A 19,772-nucleotide genomic window follows, 5' to 3' on the forward strand; every position below is an offset into this window, starting at 1 on the left:
AAGTGGTTCACCAGCTGAACCAAATGGTACGTTTGGCTTCAACTGTACCCGAGAGTATTTACACTCATGTTGCTGAGTTGAACAGCGTTATCTAAAACAAATAAAATAGCCAAAATGCTTTAGAAAAGTAGCAAATGTAAGGTCCAGCATCTGCTTTTTGACACTTGGGATTGTGACATATGATGCTTGCAGATCCTGCCTATGCTGCTCCTTTACAACAGGCTCCTTGCAAACCAAGGGCATTCCAGAAGTGTGAGTGCATGGCTTCTCTCTGGTAATCAACTCATGCTGGAGTATGAGAGAGCGTATTTTGTTTGTGTGCCCTATCCAGAGACTGAAAAAACAACAACAACAACAAAAAAACCACATTAGTAAACAGTTCTAATTTGTAATTCCTTTTATTTTCCTTTCTCTCTACAGTACATGAAGATGATGGGTGTTAATGCAAGCAGCCATTTCATCGCCTGGTTCATAGAGTGTGCCATCTTCCTTCTAATCACAGTCACCTTCCTCATCATTGTCCTAAAAGTGGGTGACATCCTTCCCAAAACAAATACAGCGCTCCTGTTCCTGTACCTTATGGACTACAGCTTGTCCATCATAGCCATGAGCTACTTCATCAGTGTTTTCTTCAACAACACCAACATCGCAGCATTGGTGGGCAGTCTCGTGTACATCCTCACTTTCTTCCCCTTCATTGTATTGCTTGTCATTGAAAATCACTTGAGCTTCTCTGTGAAGAGCCTACTGGTAAGTTCTGCTTTTCAATAACAGGGATTGTGTGTATGTGGAAGCAAACGTTCACCTTCAACACACTTCAGCTCTTCTTAAGGCTTGTGTCACAAGTATACATCTTTTGTAGCCTTTTTGAATGACAGCAGTGTGTGCTGATACATGCTACATCATGTAATGGGAGAGGTGGCTGTAGCCTGGGGGAAGGAGACCTGTGTCCCTTCACTGAAAGCGAAACTTGTGGCATTTTAGTGAGTAACCACTGCCAGTTGAATCAGAGTAGTGTGATCTGTGCACTTTACCCTCTCAAGCTGCAAGGGAAAAATAGCTTACCTTCAACCATGATGAAGAGGAAGGTAAGGAGTTAAGGTTGCAGGACTTGAGGGAAAGCTGGCTCTGTTCATTCCTTATTTGTGTGTTCCTCAATTTTGTAGCCATAGGAAATGAGAGAAAGCTTTGTCACTTGCCAAGGGTGGTAATAGGTAGGTATTAAGTACCAGGAGTCACATTTGTTTTCAAGTTCTTCAGATCTGGGAAAGGTCACCTTTTAAGTCAAGTGGTAAATTCATTAGCCATGTCATGTAATTTTATATCACCACTGTATTTCAAAAGCCTAAATTAAAGCCCTGGGTGGGGGATAAAGTTGGATACTGGCAGAGGAAGCAAAAGGAAGAAAGACTCCAAGGGGATGTTACAGCCCATCATCAGAAGTTCTGACCATCAGAAGCTTGGTCCCCTGCTCTTTGTGTCTGCTGGAAAAAATTTTACTCATTTTTCCAGTTAGCGTACCAAGCCAGGGAGGCACCTGATGGGTTGTCTGACTTAAAATCTCTTTGAGACTAATTAACAAATTCTTTGTTTTCAATTCTGTCTGTTCCACAGAGCCTGTTGTCTCCAACTGCATTCAGTTATGCAAGCCAGTACATCGCTCGCTACGAGGCACAGGACATAGGTATGCTTATTGAAGACAAAAGTACACTTTCAGCTTCCAAGGTTGTGACATTCCATTAAGTAATATGGATTCTCTTGTACTTCTCAATTCCTTTCTGCAGGTCTGCAGTGGGACAACATGTATAAATCTCCAATGATTGGAGACAACACATCCTTTGGCTGGATGTGCTGGCTCATTCTGATAGACTCTTTCATTTACTTCATCCTGGGATGGTATATAAGAAATGTATTCCCAGGTAAGGATATGAAGCACTGAGGCTGTTGATGTTTCATTTGGAAAACATTAAGTACAGTGCTGACTGATTCTATGATCCAGGCACTCAGGCACATGCAGGACACCTGTATTCCTAGAACAGAGGAACCATAACTTGGAAGATGTGTTGAGAATATTAATGATGCTGGGTTAAGGGAGGATTAGGGTTTCTTCTGCTCATCACGTGGGTTGGTGGAACCTCTGAAGAAGCTGAAGCCAAGGACACAGGAGAATGTGTTTGCTGTCTGGTTGGTGAAAATGAGAACCGAGCATGTTAGCCAGCATTTGTCAGTTGAGTGATTTTGTGTTGTGTTACTTATATCATCCGATTTCAAAAAGTAATTCCTGCCTTGGGCAAGAGACAGTACATTTGTCTTTTGCTTTTCTTCCCCACCTAATGAAGCAGTCCACTGGCACACAGAAATCTACCCAGTGGAAAATGTAAAGTACTCCAGCCCTCAGGCTATGAAGTTACTCAGAATAACAAATGAGCAAATGCTTCCTATTGAGCCAATTAGGGGAAAATCCCTTCCAAGCATCAGTAGTACATGAAGCACATCGAGAGAGGAGAGATCTCCATCGAGTTCACTTTTGTTGTTTTGAGTGCAGTCCAGTAGTGGTGCTTCCCGCAGAAACAGATACCTGAATGAGCTTCCTCTTCTTCTTGCAGGAAGATACGGCATGGCTGCTCCCTGGTATTTCCCACTGCTTCCATCTTACTGGCTCGAATACAACTGGCTCCCCTTCTGGAGTGAGAAGCAAAGAGGCTTCATCTTCAGCAAGCTTGTGTTAAGGAAAGAAGCCAGCCCCACCAATCAGATATGTATGTGAATACTGAATGGGATAGCCATGCTAACATATGCTTTAAGTAAACAAAGCCAAAGCACATTTCTATGTTAATCCTTACTTCGTAGCACAGGAAAAACTGGAAATTAATACTTACCCAAATGGAGATTTGGCTTTTAAATTGTCTTCTTTTTTTTTTCTCTTCCAATTCGATATGGAAATCCAGTACTGACACCAGCATGCATAGTTGTGTATATTGTAGTTGAGAAGATACCTTGTGCTCATATACCTCACCCTACAATGCTCTGTGTCGAAACATATTCTTGTTTGTGAAAGCAAATATACAGAATTCCACTTGGCTAAAGGAATGTCTGCTGCTCTGTCCGTCTCTTTAAATATTTGGGCTATCGAATATAATGAGATCACACATACAAACTTGCCAGTTCTACCTAACAGAAATTTCAATAGCTTTTCTGTATTTCCTCTGATTTTATATACTTGTTTAGTGTAGATTAAGTTAGGTGCTCAGAAACATCTAAATATAAGACCTTATCGGAGGAGATTAATGCCTATTGTTGGAAGTATAACTTCTGTGAAGTTATAAGTGAAAAGGAGAAATCCAGGAGAGCTCAAAATGTCTCAGATCCTATGAAATGTTCTCTAGGTGACTTTCTAATTGAAAGTCACCTGCTTCTGCTCTGTTATATGCTATCAAAAGCCTTGCTTATCTCCGAGTTGAAAAAAGGTAACTGACCTCTCACCCTTTCTTTTGGTTCCGAAGGTGCCCCCCCACCTCACGTGGAGCCGGAACCCACTGATCTGACCCTGGGAGTCTCTCTCCATGGCATAACCAAAGTTTATGGATCCAAAGCTGCAGTGGACAACCTAAGCCTCAACTTCTATGAAGGGAATATAACTTCCCTGCTTGGACACAATGGAGCTGGGAAAACTACAACCATGTACATGTTGTTTAAAGTTGGGCTCATTTAGTACTGTTGGTCTCAGCTGGGTGGATATGAGAGCAAATGGGGCTTTTCAGCATTGGGAAGCTGAATGAAATGCTTTATTAGGACAGATCTCTCTTGTAATTTTATCTTACTCTCAGATGACCTCAGCAGCCCCTTCATCTATTAGAACTGACGGTCCTTTTTTTGTTTAGGAATATACGTTTTGGTCTGATAGGATCCCTGTAATATGCATCACAGCAATTGTTCCAGTATTTTGTTCCACGAGGCTTTGGTGCATGGGGCTGGGTTGCTCTGAAAGCTGTGGGTAGCTTGTGCACCTGCCAGATTTGAAGTGACATTAGCGAGAAAGCTTAATGAAGGTATATTTCAGCTGTACAGACTTGTGTGTTGGCTGGGCTGGAATTGCAGTAGGTTAATGCTTTGGCCTTCCAGCCCTTCCAGCATTGCCATTTATAAATTATAGTTTAAGGTGTTGGGTAACATCACTAAAAGAAACCTGTGGAACTTGATTTCTCTACTGATGTATATGTATGCGTCACTCTGAAAGCAACATTAAGCTGATGAATAGAAGCCCCAGAAGAGCCAAAAACAGTAAGACAAGACAGATGTGTGCTTCATCTCAGCTTATTACGAATTCATCTCATGTCCTCATTGTAAGTGTAGGCAAAGGTGATGTACAGAAAAGTATAATAGCTTCTTGAAACTTAGTGCAGGCTTCAAATTCAGAGTAAGGTCACAAGGTACATCTCCTCTCCTTTTTAATGAGAGTTAAAAGTCCCAGGAGAGAGTGCAACTCAGGGATGGAGAAGGGCAGTCTGAAATGCGTCTTCTCCCTTTACTCCCTTGCAGGACAGCTCTAAAACCAGCCTATATTGTGCAAGTAGTCATTCCAAATAGAAGGTGTTTGACTCAGGTCTGCTAGGTACTACTAGGTAGGTAATTATTAGCTTGAACTAGATGAAATTGCTGTCCTCAGTGAGGTTCCTTGTCAGGAAATCCTCCCCCATTCCTTCTTAATAATGGCAGTGAAATCGGGTTTCTGTGCTGTGATGTGGTTAGTATGATGAAGATGTGGTTTTCAATCTCTGAAGTGGTTAGCAATATGAGACTGTCTGGATACTGCAGACAAACCCCAAAGAATGAAGAGTAACTGCATTTATGTGAATTCCCGGTGATTAAATTGGAAGTGAAGGGCATTCATGAGTATTGATGTAAGGAGCATGCAGTGGTCTGACTTAGGGAGGGAGAGACTGAGGAAGATGAAAGTATATGTGTAAAGTAGCCAGAGCTCAGTGTGTGAGCTTGGTACTTGCCCTCACAATCCCACAGATGGGAGGGAGGAGGATGTTCTTTGATGTTAATTGGGCACTGCTCCACCAAAGCATGGAGAGACTGCAGAAGAAGCTGTGTTCAGTGATTTCTGGCTGCAAGGAGTGTGCTAGTAATGGAAAGAAGCTTGGCAAGTAATGATAACTGCAGGAGAATGAAGAAAAAAAATACCTATGGCTTTCTCTTCTTTCATTTTTAGCTTCCTTTTCTACTTATTTTTCCCTTTCAGATCTATTTTGACCGGGTTGTTCCCTACGTCATCAGGCACTATCATTGTCTATGGCAAAGACATCAAGACTGATCAGGAAGTTATCAGGAAGAACATGGGTATCTGTATGCAGCACAATGTGCTCTTCAACTACCTCACCACGAAGGAGCACCTGCTGCTCTATGGGTACATCAAAGTCCCTCACTGGAGTAAAGAGGAGCTCTACCAAGAAGTTAAGAGGTATAAAAACAGCAGGGTGGGAGAAGAGAGAGAGGGCTGTGAAAATTATGCATAGTAGTACCACTACAAAGCTCAAATGAATGGTTTTTGAGCACTGTTGCAAACCCCAACCTAGAGTTCAAATAAATGCCTTGATCTGACTGGAGTACATTGAGTGTCAAAATCTGCAGCTGTAAGAAAACAACATTTCTTCTCCAGGAGTTTACAAGCTTATGTGGCAATTCTTTGGAGATGAATTTATAAGCCTAAGGGTCTGGTCCTTGCTTCCTTACAGTTTTCCCCAGAAAGAGATTTAATCAACCAGTTAGAAGATGATGCCAGATTTACTGTTTCTGGGGAGAAGTGAAACAGACAAAACATCCCAGGGAATTTGGAATTTGCTGACCTCTGTTGATGAGGTTGAGCCTTTAACCTTGACTTGTCAGATGGGAACTTTGAAAACATCCTAAAAAAAAGATTTTTTTTTTAACATTAAAATGTCAGTGGCTGAGCTACACATAGGATGAATCATCTCAGTGCACTGTGACCATTCAGTAGAGCAGTCTATACTTGAGTAGTGCTTCATTTGCAGTTATGTTTTTTGGGTATTTTCAAGTATTCTGCTTTTTAAAATTGCCTGAAGGGCAACATTTGGAGGTTGTTTTTTCTTTGTTTTGAAGGACTTTGAAGGAGACTGGACTCTACAGCCATCGTCATAAGCTGGCCGGTTCCTTGTCTGGTGGGATGAAGAGAAAGCTGTCTATAGCTATTGCTCTCCTGGGTGGATCAAGGGTAGTGATCCTGGATGAACCAACCACTGGGGTGGATCCATGCTCTCGTAGGAGTATTTGGGAAATCATCTCCAAGAATAAAAAAGGTACTGTGATGAGATGAGGTGCTGCCCAGGGGCAGAGGTGCTTTGTGTCCTGAAATTATGGAGTGGTTTTGAGCTGTGGGTTTTGGAAACCATAGAGAACCAACTGTGGGAGACTGGGAACACCTTGCAGATCCTCTGGATTCATTCTTCATTCTCCTTGTAAATTCACAATGTCATTTGATAAGTATCGTTACCATAATGCATATTTTACAGTAATGTCTTTCAGCTCCTCGGTAATGTTACTTTTCATCTAATTATTATTAATTCCCTAAAAATGCAGCTGATTTTCAGCTGGTACTCTACATCATTCAGTGCAGCTTTCACCTGTCTCATGTAATCCTGTATGTTTGTTTTGTGTGGGTTGACATCAGCTTCCTCTTTTCCAGGCAGGACCATCATTCTCTCTACGCATCACTTAGATGAAGCAGAAGTACTGAGCGACCGAATTGCCTTCTTAGAGCACGGAGGGCTCAAATGCTGTGGGTCTCCATTTTACCTCAAGGAAACCTTTGGTGATGGATATCACCTAACGCTCACAAAAAAGAAGGTTCGTGTCAGAGTTGGTCCTAAATCTTCAGCCTCCTCTCAAGATAAATGTATGATTTTTTGATAGACATCTTGGGTGGGAAGCTGCATCAGTTGGAAGCAAGGAATGAAATAAGGAAGTGAGTCATAGTGTCCAACAGAAATGAAGTCCATTGCAAAAGGTTCATATCGGTCTTAGATTTCTGCCATGAAATGGTTATTCCAATCTAATTTATGATTTGTGGAATGTATTCTTTCTGTGACCATTTTTATTGTGGTTTATAAGTAGGATGTGTTGGCTAGCCCTGCTACCCAAAGCTGTACAGCTCTAACAGATGAGGCAAAAGTATGAATCTGAGCCTTCTGTGCCCAGGTGCAGACCTCTTCATCCTCCCTCCCTGCTGGACCCCAGCTTGCTTTCATGTCCATCATGCACATCTAATGTCAGGAGCTGAGAGTGGTAGCATTCCCAAAGTGGTTATGTTTGATGCAGAGAGGCACCAAAGAGCAGCAGAGGATCTGCATGTGAGCTACCTCTCAGGGAGAGATACTAACAGAGCATCTTCCTTGAAGCAGGGGGACACTCCAAGCCAGCCCCCAGAGAGGCCATCAGACCTGCCTCTGGGGCTCTCAGAAACAAGAAATTCAGCACTCTGCTTTGTTGGAGAACAGGGCCTCCTTGATGGTTAAAGGCAAGGCTGGATGCAGTGTGAGTTCTGGAGTTCAGAGTTATCAGATTGGAAGAGATCCATTCATAGTACCTGACCTGGGGCAAAATGTTCTGCTCTTTGCAGGGAGGGCAGAACTGTGCTCTGAAAGCATTTATTATGGTGCTGTTGTAGGCCAGCACACTGAATAACATATGAATATCATAAGAGATCAGCTCTCATCCAAATTGTTGGCAGCGTAGATAGAGAAAATGAAAGAAGATCCCTGTGCAAGCCCTGTACTTCACAGGGAGAACAATTGTGTTTGTGTGAGTTCAGGTGAGTTCAGGTGTGAATTCTCCCATGTGGCTAGACTTTTTTCTCTTCACTATAAACACTCCAGCTGGTGCAAAGTGGTCCATCTGTCCCAGCCCTGGTATGTTTGCTGTCAAAGGGAGCCCAGCAAAGCATGGATGGACCAAGGTGGGCTCAACTTAGTCCAAAAAATACCTGGAGCTCCTCCTGAGTACAACAAGGGGTAGGGAGTCTGTGCCACATCTCCTGAGCCTGGAAATTTGGGTTCACATCCATTTGGTATTAAAAATGAAATGCTGCATGTCTGTGCTAAGATCACCCACCATCTACACTTAAGGACATGATCCGAGCTGAATCCTGCAGCAGGAATTTTGACCTCAGCGCCTTCTGTTTGAACACAGAGTGTTTTCCTCCTTTTTCAGAATATGATAGAGGAGTGTGACACCGCAGCAGTGACCTCCCTGATTCAGTCTCACCTCCCAGAGGCTTATCTCAAGGAGGATATTGGTGGAGAGCTGGTGTATGTGCTTCCCCCCTTCAAGTCCACAGTCTCAGGGGCTTACCAGGCACTTCTCAGAGCCCTTGATACCAGCCTGAGTGATCTCCACCTTGGTTGCTTTGGGATTTCAAACACAACTGTGGAAGAGGTAAGAGGTGGGAGCAGGTTTTGGATGTAGGAGTAACAGGGATGGTTTTGTTACTCACTGTGCTACAGTTATGAACATGGGGAGCTGTAGATGTGTGCATCAATCTATACATCTAGTAGTGCACAATGCATACCACTGTCTCACCTTTCAGCATTTCATCTAGAGAATAAGATGTTGGAGTACTGAGTATTTTGTTTGAAACTTTATGCTTTCTTGTTCTGTAGGTGTTTCTCAATCTGACAAAAGAGCTCGGGCAGGACCCACAAGAAGATGCAGGACTATCCCAGCGGGTGCCTGGAGCCAGCGGCCAAAATGGCAGTGACGAAATGTCTGTGAGCACGGATACTTTCACAGAAAGAGATGGTACTAAATGACCTCCAGGTTTTCATCCAGATTTGTCAGAGATACAGACAGTGGCAGATGGGCTCTTTCTTGTTTATAAACAAACTTCATCCAACCAGGAACACAAAGCCACTGATTCCCTAAAAGCGCAGCACTCAACAGTTGCCTAGATCCACTAGTTTGGAATGTCTGAATCACAGAACAAATTACAGAGGGGTTTTGTTTGCATCCGCCTCCCTTTACATTGATTTTAATCTAATCAAATACAGTGTGTGGGTGAGGTAGCAAATGTGTACCTCTGAAAGCAATTGCTGTAATTGATGCAGAGAATTATTTCCACGCAGTCAGTAGAATTTGAGAGAAACTTCATAGGAAAAGCTGCACAGCTCTGAGCTCGGTCCTCCCTGCTGCTTTTTGTTCTGTCCCAGCAACTGCAGTGTAAGTCACACAGCAAAAAGGGCCACACGCTGGGATAAATTTACCTTTAACAGTATCTGTATGTTGAGGGTTTAAGAGCTGCCCAAGGCGGCATGGTCCAAAAAACATCCTGAACATCCCTTCTGCTTATAGATTTATCATTTATAGTTAAGGAAGCTGCTGAGGGACAACACAGAGCTATTTTCATACTCACTTCACAAAGCTGACCTGTGCTGTAAAATGGGCAAATCCATAAGAAGTAACACAGACATGTAGAAAAGTGTTTTATGATGCCCCTAATGAGAGCACTGAAGGTGATTTGCCTTGTGTTGCATTACACAGGTTAATATTTCATAAAGAGGAATAGGTTGCATAGGGTTCAGCTCTGCTTCTATTGTGCTGCAGCCTTGTCCATGCAAGTGATTGATTAGTTTATGTGCCTTGTTTTCTTGTTCCCTAATGAATTCTCTTATTGATTTGACTCAGAACGTGCTTTCTAAACGATGAGAATTTTCAGTTTGCAAATACAAAAGGTGTAGATGAGTAGGGACGGTGCAGATAACTTCTTGTATCTGGAAGTCTCTGTTCCTCTTGCAAGGTGTCAAAATGTGTATGCTACACATACGCATTTGAAATCAAGCAAAGATCTGGTGTTACATGAGCTTGTGACTTGAGCCAAACCCCGAATGCTGTCCAAACAGGGTATGGCCCAGCTTACTAGTTTTGATTTTTCTATCTGAAAAGGAGAACGGGCAGCCAAAGTAACTGCCAGGGTCCAGTGAGCATCAGTTCTCTGCATCTCATGAATACTGATCCATGACAAAATGTGTTCTTTTGTACCCAGATCAGCTCCTGATCAGATCTAAGAGCCTGCAGGGTTTGCCATTGCTGCTTAAGAAGACATCAGCTTTATTCATTAAGAGATTCCACCATACCCGGCGCGATGTTCGAGGCTTCATTGCTCAGGTCATACTCCCTGTCCTCTTTGTGATGGCAGCAATGGGACTTGGAACACTGAGAACTAAAGAGACTGAATATCCAGAGCTGATTCTTTCCCCATCTCTGTATGGCACATCTGACCAGGCAGACTTCTTTGGGTGAGTGGTGTTCCTTTTCAGCCTTCTTAAAGGCCCAGTTCTTATTATCAGGATTGTTTCTCAGCAAATACAGCAGAAAGCTGTTGTATAGACAACGCAGTATTAAAACCCTGTTCCTAGGGGTATCTCCTGGGGAGATGGCTTGGCACAAGCCAGCAATCAGAAAGCTTTAGGGAAACAATCTTTAAGTCGGAATTAACTGAGAAATATGTGAGAAATACTCTTTGTTGCGTTTGCTAATGGAGCCATCTGTCCCCATGACATCCATCCTGCCTCAAAAGGATTTTAAAAAAGGTATTTAATCTTCCCCAATCTGAAATGGAGGTGCAGCATTAGTTTGGTCCAACATTACACCTATAGGATCAAGTTCTATCCATCTTGTGAACTGTCTGATTGCCCTCCTCTCTGTCAGTGCAGCATATGATGTCCTGCTGAGGATTCACTAGTCTAAGGTGTGCAGTCAGTGGAGCAGGTGTGCAGCTGTAAGCAGTGGGCAGCTCTTTTAAACCCGTCTGTCTTCCCTCATGTGCTGCATGTTCTGAAGTAGTTTGCAGGGCTAGCACCAGGAATAGTCATTTTTTTTAGCATCCTAAATAAATCCCGTTTCTTTCAGACAGCTTTCCTCTGCTCAGTGGTAATGGAAGTACCTTGAATATTTTCCTTTTTTTTTTTTTTTTTTTTTTGTTAAACTGCAGGAATTTCAATGAATCAACCAATGCTCTAGTTGCTTCCATGCTTTCTTTCCCTGGGACAGATAACACATGCATGAATGAAAGCAATTCGTAAGTACTTCTTGCCTTTTATTTTCCTGTTTAAATCCTGAGTCTGCAAGAGAATTGAGGTGACACCTTTCGCCAGCAGACCCTCTTTCCATCCTTGATCACCTGCAGAATTTTCATACATGGATGCCAGAGGGAAAAAAAATCTCTTGCCTCTTTCCAAAGTGACTTACAGACTCTTTAAGCTCACTGCAGATGCCTGACTGGCCTTTGCCAGGCTGGTGCAAACTTGTTCTTCTCACAGCTACATTCTCAACGTAGCTATTATCCACAAAATCAAAGCAGTGCCATGAGAAATGGACCGTTTGGGGTTCTGAGGATGAATTTTCAATAGTAGTACAATCCTGGGCAGCTTATGTACTCAAGTGTGCCTCACATCAGCTCACAAATGTTGATGCTGAATATTTGTAGTGGCTGCTGCCAGTATGGCCCATTGCAGCACTCCCCAGGTGTAGCCCCTTATTTCTGCACTGGAAGATGATTTTAGCTTTGGCCAACCACTGCAAGAATGAAGCAGTGTCTGGATTCTTTCTAATCAGCTGAATTAATCCAGGCAAGGGGAACTGTGCTGAGGGATCTCTACCAAATTAGTAGGAGGACAGGTATTTACAGACAAAAGGAGGTCCCTTTTCTGCCAAAGCTACTTACTGCCATCTCAGTAGCATTTGCACCTCTGGCTACAGAGACCCTCAGAGGAGAATGTGTTCATTTTCAGGCAGTGTTTAAATGAAGACATGCTTGGCCCGTGGATCACCAATGGAAACCCCTCAACAAAGTATTCTGCCTGCAACTGCACTGATGGCATCCAGGTAAATTGAAAAAAACCCAAAAGAGAAGGAGTTTGGTGGGAAATGAGCAGGTTGTGAGTGGGGATCTGTGGATGAACTCAGCATTCAAAATCCCACCTGTCTCTCTCTGGTCTTGTTGATTTTGTACTTTGGGTAATGACTGAATGTGCACCAGCTTGGGGACAGGAAAGGAAACAGTAACCTCAGAAGATTTGCATGCTCGTGTATCTGCCTTGCTCCCCTCTGTGGGAAAAGGTTTAATGGTGTCTTTGAATGTTGTATGATTGTCCCATTTAGCAGAGGTGAGTGTATATTCAAGAAGAAAATTGCATTTCATACAGCACTGTCATTATATGAAAGCACAGATATTATTGCTGTTTGCTCTTCAGAATTTAACTTAATGCAAAGTCTAGATCCATCTGCTTTTGCACCATTCCACATTACGAACAGTGGTGATTAATAGTATTAGTTATTTGCCTTGCAGTAGTATGTATAGGACCAGATATGGGTCCTGACGAGCTTGGTGTCATATGGGGGAAAGGCAGATTCTGACCAAAAAAGGTTAGAACTTAACGTATCCAGTTTAAGATGAACTCTCCTCCCCACAGTGCTGTTCACCTGTCTTTAGCTTTATTCCAGAAGGAAACCAAACTCCAGGCCCAGCATGATACTGCTTGTAAGATAAAGCGTGTACTTAGTCAGAAGTTCCTAGGCATTTCTTAAAGCACAGCCATTTTATGCACTTTACTGGGCATGTATTTAATTTCACATCGTTAGAAGTACTGGCATCAATTCCCTGTTATGTCAGGGTAATGTTCAAAGCTGATTCTCACCTCTAGCAGGCACAGGCAGGTGTTCCTCAGCATGAAGGCAGCTGTTTTGTGTATTCTGATGTAGAGTTTTGAACAGATACACAACAGGGGAGGCCAGGATATTTGTTATGGATGAGCTGAAGGAAGCAGACAGCATGCTGCCCGGTGTAGGACGTTTCAACCTTATGAAAGAGTCAGTGCAATTTTGACCCTCGGTGTGTTAAATTATATATTCGGGACTAATCCGAGGTTTCTCTGAAGCTCTGAAAAATATTCCCAATGACTGACAGTACAGTTAAAATGTAAAGCGTAGCCGCTGTGAAATGCAAGATGAGAGTTTGAGGCCACCGTGGAGTTTTGTGCTCCGTGAGCTGTTTTGCCTTCTGCTGTTGTCAGTGCAGTCGCTCTGAAGCTCTGCTAAAAGGGATCAGAGTTAATTCGGGAAAAATCTTCCTACCTAGCATGAAGCACATTTCAAGGTCTCACTAATGTCAGTAAATCTGACGTATAGACTCAAGCAAAGGTTATTTTGAAGCACCTCTCTAAATACATGGAGAACGGCACACAGGGTTGGATGCTGTGTGTCTTGGCACAGTGGATTTGAGATCTCCAGCTGTAAGTGTTGGTCCCAGGACTGGAATGTCACCGTTGTCAGCTCTCAGCCCTGTCCTGCTGTGTGAAGTTTACAGTTAAAGCACAGTCACTGATCTCTTTGTTCCCTTGTCTCTTCTCAGACGTGCCCACAGAAAAACTACACCCCCCCTCACAGAAGGACCTTCTCTACACGAATGCTTTATAACGTTACGGGGCACGACGTGGAGACCTACATTCTGGCAACCACCAAAGACTTCCTGCAGAAAAGGTGTGTTGTGCATCTCCAGTCCTTCTCTGAACTGCACTGCGAGAATCCTTTATCATATCTCTGTACTTAAAGAAGGGGTGGTGTAGTCAGGGCTTAGCAGGACCCCTCTGCTGATAGCTTCTGTGTATCTAGTGGGAGGAAAATGCACTAGAAGCACAGAGTTAAAGATAAAGGTTTTGTGTAAGTGCTCTGCTTGATCACAGCAGAGAGCACCTGGGGATAGCATGTCCATCACCTGATGAGCTGGTGGCTGGGGCCACAGATGAGCTGTTGTCTGGCTCAGAAATGTTTCTAAAGAGGAAAATCTGACACAGCTTGTCATGAAGTGAACCCCGGGGAGAGATTCTCCTCTAGGTTTAATTGTCTGAAGAGTCTTGGTGTGCACTTCACTTAAACAAATGCTTGTGTTGGAGGGAAGTTAGAATTCAAGTGTTTTCTTGCACCATGGGGCTGTTAGAACTATTATTTTGTCTGGAGCCTGCAATGCAGCTGCACAGCATGTTGTAGGGCAAAAATAGCCTGCCATTGAGGTTGTCAAGGAGTATGTTCACCTGTCCATTGATTTAACCTGAGCTGCTCATCTTCTGGGAAAGAAGCAATCTTGTTTCAAAGTGGTAAGCAAGCATCTCCAAGACACTTCTCAAATTGAGGCAGTTTTTGTAATAACACAGTTTGTTTCCCTTTTTTCTCCAAATGTGGGCTCCTGCTGCACTGTTGGTTTGGCATTTCTCACACCATGTAGTGGGATGAGTTCTTCTCTTTCAAGTCAGTCTACAATTAATTGAGACTGTGGCGACACACAGTGCACGTTTGCCTCTGAAGAGTCCATGCTAGCATATAGTAGCCATGTTGTTACAGCTTCTGGGTGAGCGTAACAGTGCGTTTCTCTCTGGATTTTTCATTCAGGTATGGTGGCTGGAGTTTTGGGATGCCTTTGACGAGAGATCTCCAGTTTGATATCAAGCCAGTGCCCCCCAACAGAACATTGACTAAGGTAACTAACTTCCACTGGAGTGATGTTGAGTCGGGGGATGTTTCAGAAGAGAGAGCGAAAACATCTGAAATCTGCAGCTTGGCATGGGAGAGATGACTTTCAGTTCATTTTTTCTCCTCTTCCCATTCTTCTTTATTGGTCTGACTTCTCTTGCTGATAGGAAACAATTTTTCTGCTGTCATAATTTTATTACCCAGGAGTGAAAAGATCGGTTCGTGGCACCTTTATCTCACAGGAGAATGTACATAGCTTTGCTAGGGCTGGCTTGTATGTTCTGATTTACCCATTTCTCTGTTTCTGCTCAGTGAAAATGTTGTAACACATCAGCATTAAAGGCACCAAGGCTGAAATCTGAGGTAGGAGAGAATTGCAGATGAGTTCCTGTTGTTTCCACGTTAAACCAAGCTTACCAGGAAAGTGTCCTTGCAAAAGCAGCGCTGTTCTCAGAGGTATTCCCAGTCAAAAGGAATCACAGGATTCATTGCTAATTGTTTTGCTAATGCTCAGACCTCGTGTAATCAATTTGCAAATGTTTTCACCCCTTCAATTCTAGATCAGAAAGCTCCTGCTATTTGCTAATTGTGTGTCAGATTAGATACCTGAAATTTTGGTAGCGCTGGAAGCAAGGCTGACTTCCAGCCCTCTCTTTCTTTAGCAGTACTTGCTCTGCTAGGGCGAGAAGCATAAAATCACTGAGCATGTAGAACTTGAAGATATATAAAGGTGGGAGCTGTGGGCTGTATTTAAGCCTGTAACCTTAATAGCCAAAGCCCTTTGTGCTTTGCAAGTAACTTACACCTCTAATCTGGGTACTGCAAGTTGTTCCTAAAGAAGGTAAATCCCCATAAAGTGCATCTCCTCTGGTCTGATTTCTGCCCTCAGTCCTCAGAGTTTATCATGGTTTTGGCAGAAGGTGATCGTGAGCATAGGAAGGGCTGTTGCTGAATGAGAAGGGCTGTATTTTCTGCCCTAAAACAGTCTCTTTCCCACTTGCTTTCAAGGGAAGCTGGTGTTTGACAGAGAAGAAACCACATATCTGTAGCATTATGTCACATACCCAGTTAGTGCTTTTCTTCTCTCTCCGAAGGCAAATGAAGCTGATGGGACTACTTGTGTTTTAAGTGAAATGTGCTTTTATACTCATCTGGTACCTGATGTGGTTTAATCACAGCACTTCAGCTTGTAGAGCTTATGGCTTAAGATAACAGCTATGGACTGATTCATTTGTGCAAGTAGAACAAACCAAAATGTTATCAGTAACAATTTATCTCCCAATTTGTTTCAATTTCTCCATTGTGTGCAGGTGTGGTATAATCCCGAAGGTTATCACAGCCTTCCAGCCTATCTGAACAGCTTGAACAACTTCATTCTTCGAGCTAATCTGCCAAATAATGAGACATCCAGATACGGTAAGGTGTCCTGTCATGTGAACAGGTAATTTCTCCCCAATGGGGGGACTTCAGTGAGGTCACTTTAAAATTCTGAATGATGCAGATTCTTTTAAAAACAGCATTGAGAAACATGAATAAATCACGTATTCCATTTGTCTTTGTCAAAGGCCCTAGGGAGCTGGAGAGGGAAGACCCCTGTTCCTATGTAAAACACTCGCTTCATCCAAAAAGTGTCAACAGTTGCTAGTTGATTTATTGCTTCTTGTTACGGTACTTTTGATTGGTGCCTCTTATTTATGCATAAAAAGGCTGCTTCAGAGTGTTTGCAGAATGCTCCCCTGACTCATTGTCTGTGACAAATGCTGTCCTTCCAGCCACACTGCAGCCATGCCAAGCCCCCTCACCTCAGGTGCCTGCTGTTCTAGGTGGCAGGGAGATAGCTTGAGAGTGTCTCTTTGCTCATGAGACTATGATTCCTCAGTGATGTGTCTGAATTTAACTCTAATGGAAAAGGCATCTGCTGAAGCTTTCAATGCCATGCCATGAATTCAAGACGCAGCAGAATGCTGATTACAAGTCAAAGCAGCGCATCTCTCTCCCCACCTCCACATATTGATGCACTGCAGCTCCCCTTGCAACAAGCAAAAGCAGCGCCTTGGTTCCACCGCCATCCTATCAATAGAGGCTTGTGCCTTGGAGACTTGCAGGGTGCCCTTGAGGTCAGAAGGTTCAAGCTCTTCTGTATGCACTGCAAGAGCACGTGGTGAAGCTGCAGTCCCTGCCAGGGTGCGGAGAGAGGAGCTTCCAGCAGCATGAGCATCCCAAAGCAGCTGAATTATTAAGCAGCGATGCTCGCCCCATCTCTGAATTCCCAGCACATGCCATAGTGGGAGCAAAAGCTTATGTGAATAGTCAGAAAGTTTTCACAGAGAAAGTCTGGTACCAGCAAAAAAGCAATTTTCAGGGGGAAAGAATAGCAGCAGTTTTTATTCCATCTGTCCTGCTGTGTATGCGTGGTTGGTTTGGTTGTTTTTTTTTTTTCTGAATGAAATGCTTAGTAGTAAACGACCAGGCAGATAATTCTCCACTTCCCACTAATGATCCAATTCATAGAATGGGGGAAATAAAATGAATGGATGAGGATAGCTCCCCTGGGGTAGTGTAAATCCAGTTTGAAATACAATTGAACAGACGGTCTGCGTGGTACATCCCTGGCAGCTAAATCTATTTGTTGTTGTGACAAATAAATGACAGTTTAAGAAGCACTGAAAAGGCCAGATAAAAGTGTGTTGTCGTTTCAGCAGTTTGAAAGAGGTGCCAGTCCTGCTTTAGTACGTTTGACTTAGCATATCTTTTTGAAAAAATAAAATACATAAAGAGCTTTTTACCCTGTCACTAAGCGAGTCATAATAGCTTTTGACTTACGTATATTGTGCTTTCTCTTCTCTCAATCCCAACCAACAAAAAAAGAGTAAGCATTGAAATGGAAATTCTGACTCCTAGCCTAAGCTTCAGCACAGGAAAATGGCTTTATAGTGAAGCATTAGCAGATTAGACAGACGGTATCTTCCTTTGCCCCTCTTTTAGAGAAGGAAAACATTTTCTGGCTGTTTGCAGGGCTCTATCATCAGCCTCAGGTTTTCATTCCATTTTGCTCACTGATGACAAGGCTGAGGATTTTTCCCCACACTGAATGTATTTCCTAGGGAACCTTTGAATCTTAAGCCCTTCCCAGCTGCTGGTGTGACCAAGGCTCTGGCCTTCGCTGGAGGTTGGAACTGTCCCAACAAAGCCCCCCAGGTTCCTCCCCATGATAGATTTATGGGCACAGATTGCCTCTGAACAAAGGAATTTCCATTAGTTCCTTTAGACAAAATGTTTTTCTTTGCTTGTTTCAGCTGCATGAGACAAAATTGTTCTCCTCACTGTAGAAGTGTTCCTGCTGAAGTGAATGATACAGCCCTTAAAGTTGGACAGGTACCGAAGCAAGGCCTAGGGTCTGAATTTCATAGCTGCTGAGCATCAAAGTGGAGTCACAGGAAAACAGGGCCTCTCAAAATCCTGCCCAATGTCACACCAAGATGATAGAGCAAAAACAGCTTTTGGTCTGCTTTTCTTCTCTATTCAGTCCTCTGTATTACTGTCACCCTCAAGAACTGAGGAAAGAAACTTTAAGCCAGCTACTTTTAACCTTTATTTTCTTTTTGGTTTTGTAGGTATTTTCTTATCAGCTCACCCATATCCCGGAGGACAAAGTCAAGAACAAGTAATGTAAGAAGATTCATTTGGCTGATGCCTGAATTGTTTAGCTTCAAAAGAAGCAAGTCTGCTTCCTGGAAACCACTAAGCAGCCTAAATTACTAAATATCTCCCTCCAAATGTGAACACTGCTCTCATCTTGCCTTCCTTGCCTTTATGCATGAGTGGCACTCTGTATGCTCACAGGATGTTTCTTTTTAGGGTGTTTTTTTTCTTGTGGGATTCTGTATAAATCTGGGGGTCACAATCCTGATTGATGTTACAGCACTCACGTGACTGAATGCTCTAAGCCCTTTTTCCTAGACATAATAACCACCAACAAAGGACACTGGAACAGAATCAGGTCCTTTACACTTCTGAGCTCTAAATAACTGAACAAGGGAAGCCTATTGCTTCGACTCACCATATATATCTTTCTCTGCTTTCTCCCCAGGCTCAACAGCTTACTTGATATCATAGTTTCAATGTCTGTTCTGGTTGGCTACTCTATCACAACGGCAAGCTTCGTGCTCTACGTGGTAAAAGAACATCAAACCAAAGCCAAGCAACTGCAGCATATTTCAGGCATTGGGATGACAAGCTACTGGCTGACTAACTTCGTTTATGATCTGGTAAATAATTCAAACTTAAATGCATCGAGAGTGGCATTCAGCAGCAGGAGGTGAAAAAGTTCTTTGTTTAAAGTTGGTTGACTTAGACTTATTAATATTATCACTACCAAGAGTGTTGTGTAGTAATTGTTCTCAAAGGCACTGAAGACGATTAAATGTGAACCGCAACGCTGGATTTTGCTAAGCAAAGGCATTCCTTCTCTCTTGAGTGTATGCAAAACACTCAGCACATTTATATGAGAGCAGCACGGAACAGGCTAGGGCTTGATTTCAACTTTATCATGCAAGCGGCTTTTTTCTTAACTCACAGAACTGCATGAGTTTTCGGGTGGGTTTTATTCATCTGAGGTAAAGATCTGGGGCTTGAGACCGGAGCAGTTTTGGAAACCCTGCCACCACGGGGACTGACATTAGCAGACATCTCACAGCTGACAGTCCTCCACTGGGCAAAATCCATTGCTTAGTTGAATGCTTTCTATCTATTGTAAAGGTTTTTAAGCCAGGAAAGATACTCATGTAGCTCTGTGCCTTCCAAGTCACGAGCAGGTTGCTTTCTAGAGTGCTGCACGGTGCTGTATAGATTTACTACCGCATTCCTAGAGAGAGCTGAGCTCCTCAGCACTGTGCTGCATTATGTGGCATAGACATGCCCTTGTACTCTCTGAATTTTAGTTTCTTTATGGCAAAGAGGGTTAATAGCACTGCTGGAAAGCATCACACGCACAGTATCTGTAGACTAAAGTGCTTTGTGTCTTAGGAATTATCTTTGGTGCATGATGTCAAACCTTACAAAGCTAGAGATCTGCAACTGCAGACTATCTCTGCTCACAAGCTTTGGCACTGCCAGCTGTGCTGCGATGGTGATCAGCTCCACATACCCTATGAGTTTCCAGCTGTGAAGTTCTGCTAGTGCTAAAATCCCAGCAACAGCATCCATTTCTGAAAATAGGAATTCTGCAAGTG

The 19,772-nt window shown here is 43.1% G+C and overlaps 1 protein-coding gene across 2 annotated transcripts in view; it reads left to right on the plus strand.

Annotated features, from left to right (window-relative positions):
• ABCA12 (ATP binding cassette subfamily A member 12) overlaps nucleotides 1-19,772 on the plus strand; it is a 97,312-nt gene that overhangs the window by 67,131 nt on the left and 10,409 nt on the right. For both annotated transcript variants that reach the window (XM_085552763.1, XM_032445977.2), the window contains exons 25-42: nucleotides 421-750; nucleotides 1,615-1,684; nucleotides 1,785-1,919; nucleotides 2,607-2,759; nucleotides 3,504-3,681; nucleotides 5,249-5,467; nucleotides 6,127-6,323; nucleotides 6,710-6,870; nucleotides 8,233-8,457; nucleotides 8,682-8,820; nucleotides 10,061-10,313; nucleotides 11,009-11,095; nucleotides 11,808-11,901; nucleotides 13,427-13,554; nucleotides 14,461-14,548; nucleotides 15,852-15,957; nucleotides 18,156-18,210; nucleotides 18,632-18,809. In XM_085552763.1, the coding sequence (XP_085408889.1) occupies nucleotides 421-750; nucleotides 1,615-1,684; nucleotides 1,785-1,919; nucleotides 2,607-2,759; nucleotides 3,504-3,681; nucleotides 5,249-5,467; nucleotides 6,127-6,323; nucleotides 6,710-6,870; nucleotides 8,233-8,457; nucleotides 8,682-8,820; nucleotides 10,061-10,313; nucleotides 11,009-11,095; nucleotides 11,808-11,901; nucleotides 13,427-13,554; nucleotides 14,461-14,548; nucleotides 15,852-15,957; nucleotides 18,156-18,210; nucleotides 18,632-18,809 (2,796 nt within the window). The remainder of the gene's footprint in view (nucleotides 1-420; nucleotides 751-1,614; nucleotides 1,685-1,784; nucleotides 1,920-2,606; nucleotides 2,760-3,503; nucleotides 3,682-5,248; nucleotides 5,468-6,126; nucleotides 6,324-6,709; nucleotides 6,871-8,232; nucleotides 8,458-8,681; nucleotides 8,821-10,060; nucleotides 10,314-11,008; nucleotides 11,096-11,807; nucleotides 11,902-13,426; nucleotides 13,555-14,460; nucleotides 14,549-15,851; nucleotides 15,958-18,155; nucleotides 18,211-18,631; nucleotides 18,810-19,772) is intronic.

This window comes from Coturnix japonica, chromosome 7, assembly GCF_054131305.1.
Source record: "Coturnix japonica strain WE chromosome 7, WE-NBRP24, whole genome shotgun sequence".
In the NCBI taxonomy this organism is placed as follows: domain Eukaryota; kingdom Metazoa; phylum Chordata; class Aves; order Galliformes; family Phasianidae; genus Coturnix; species Coturnix japonica.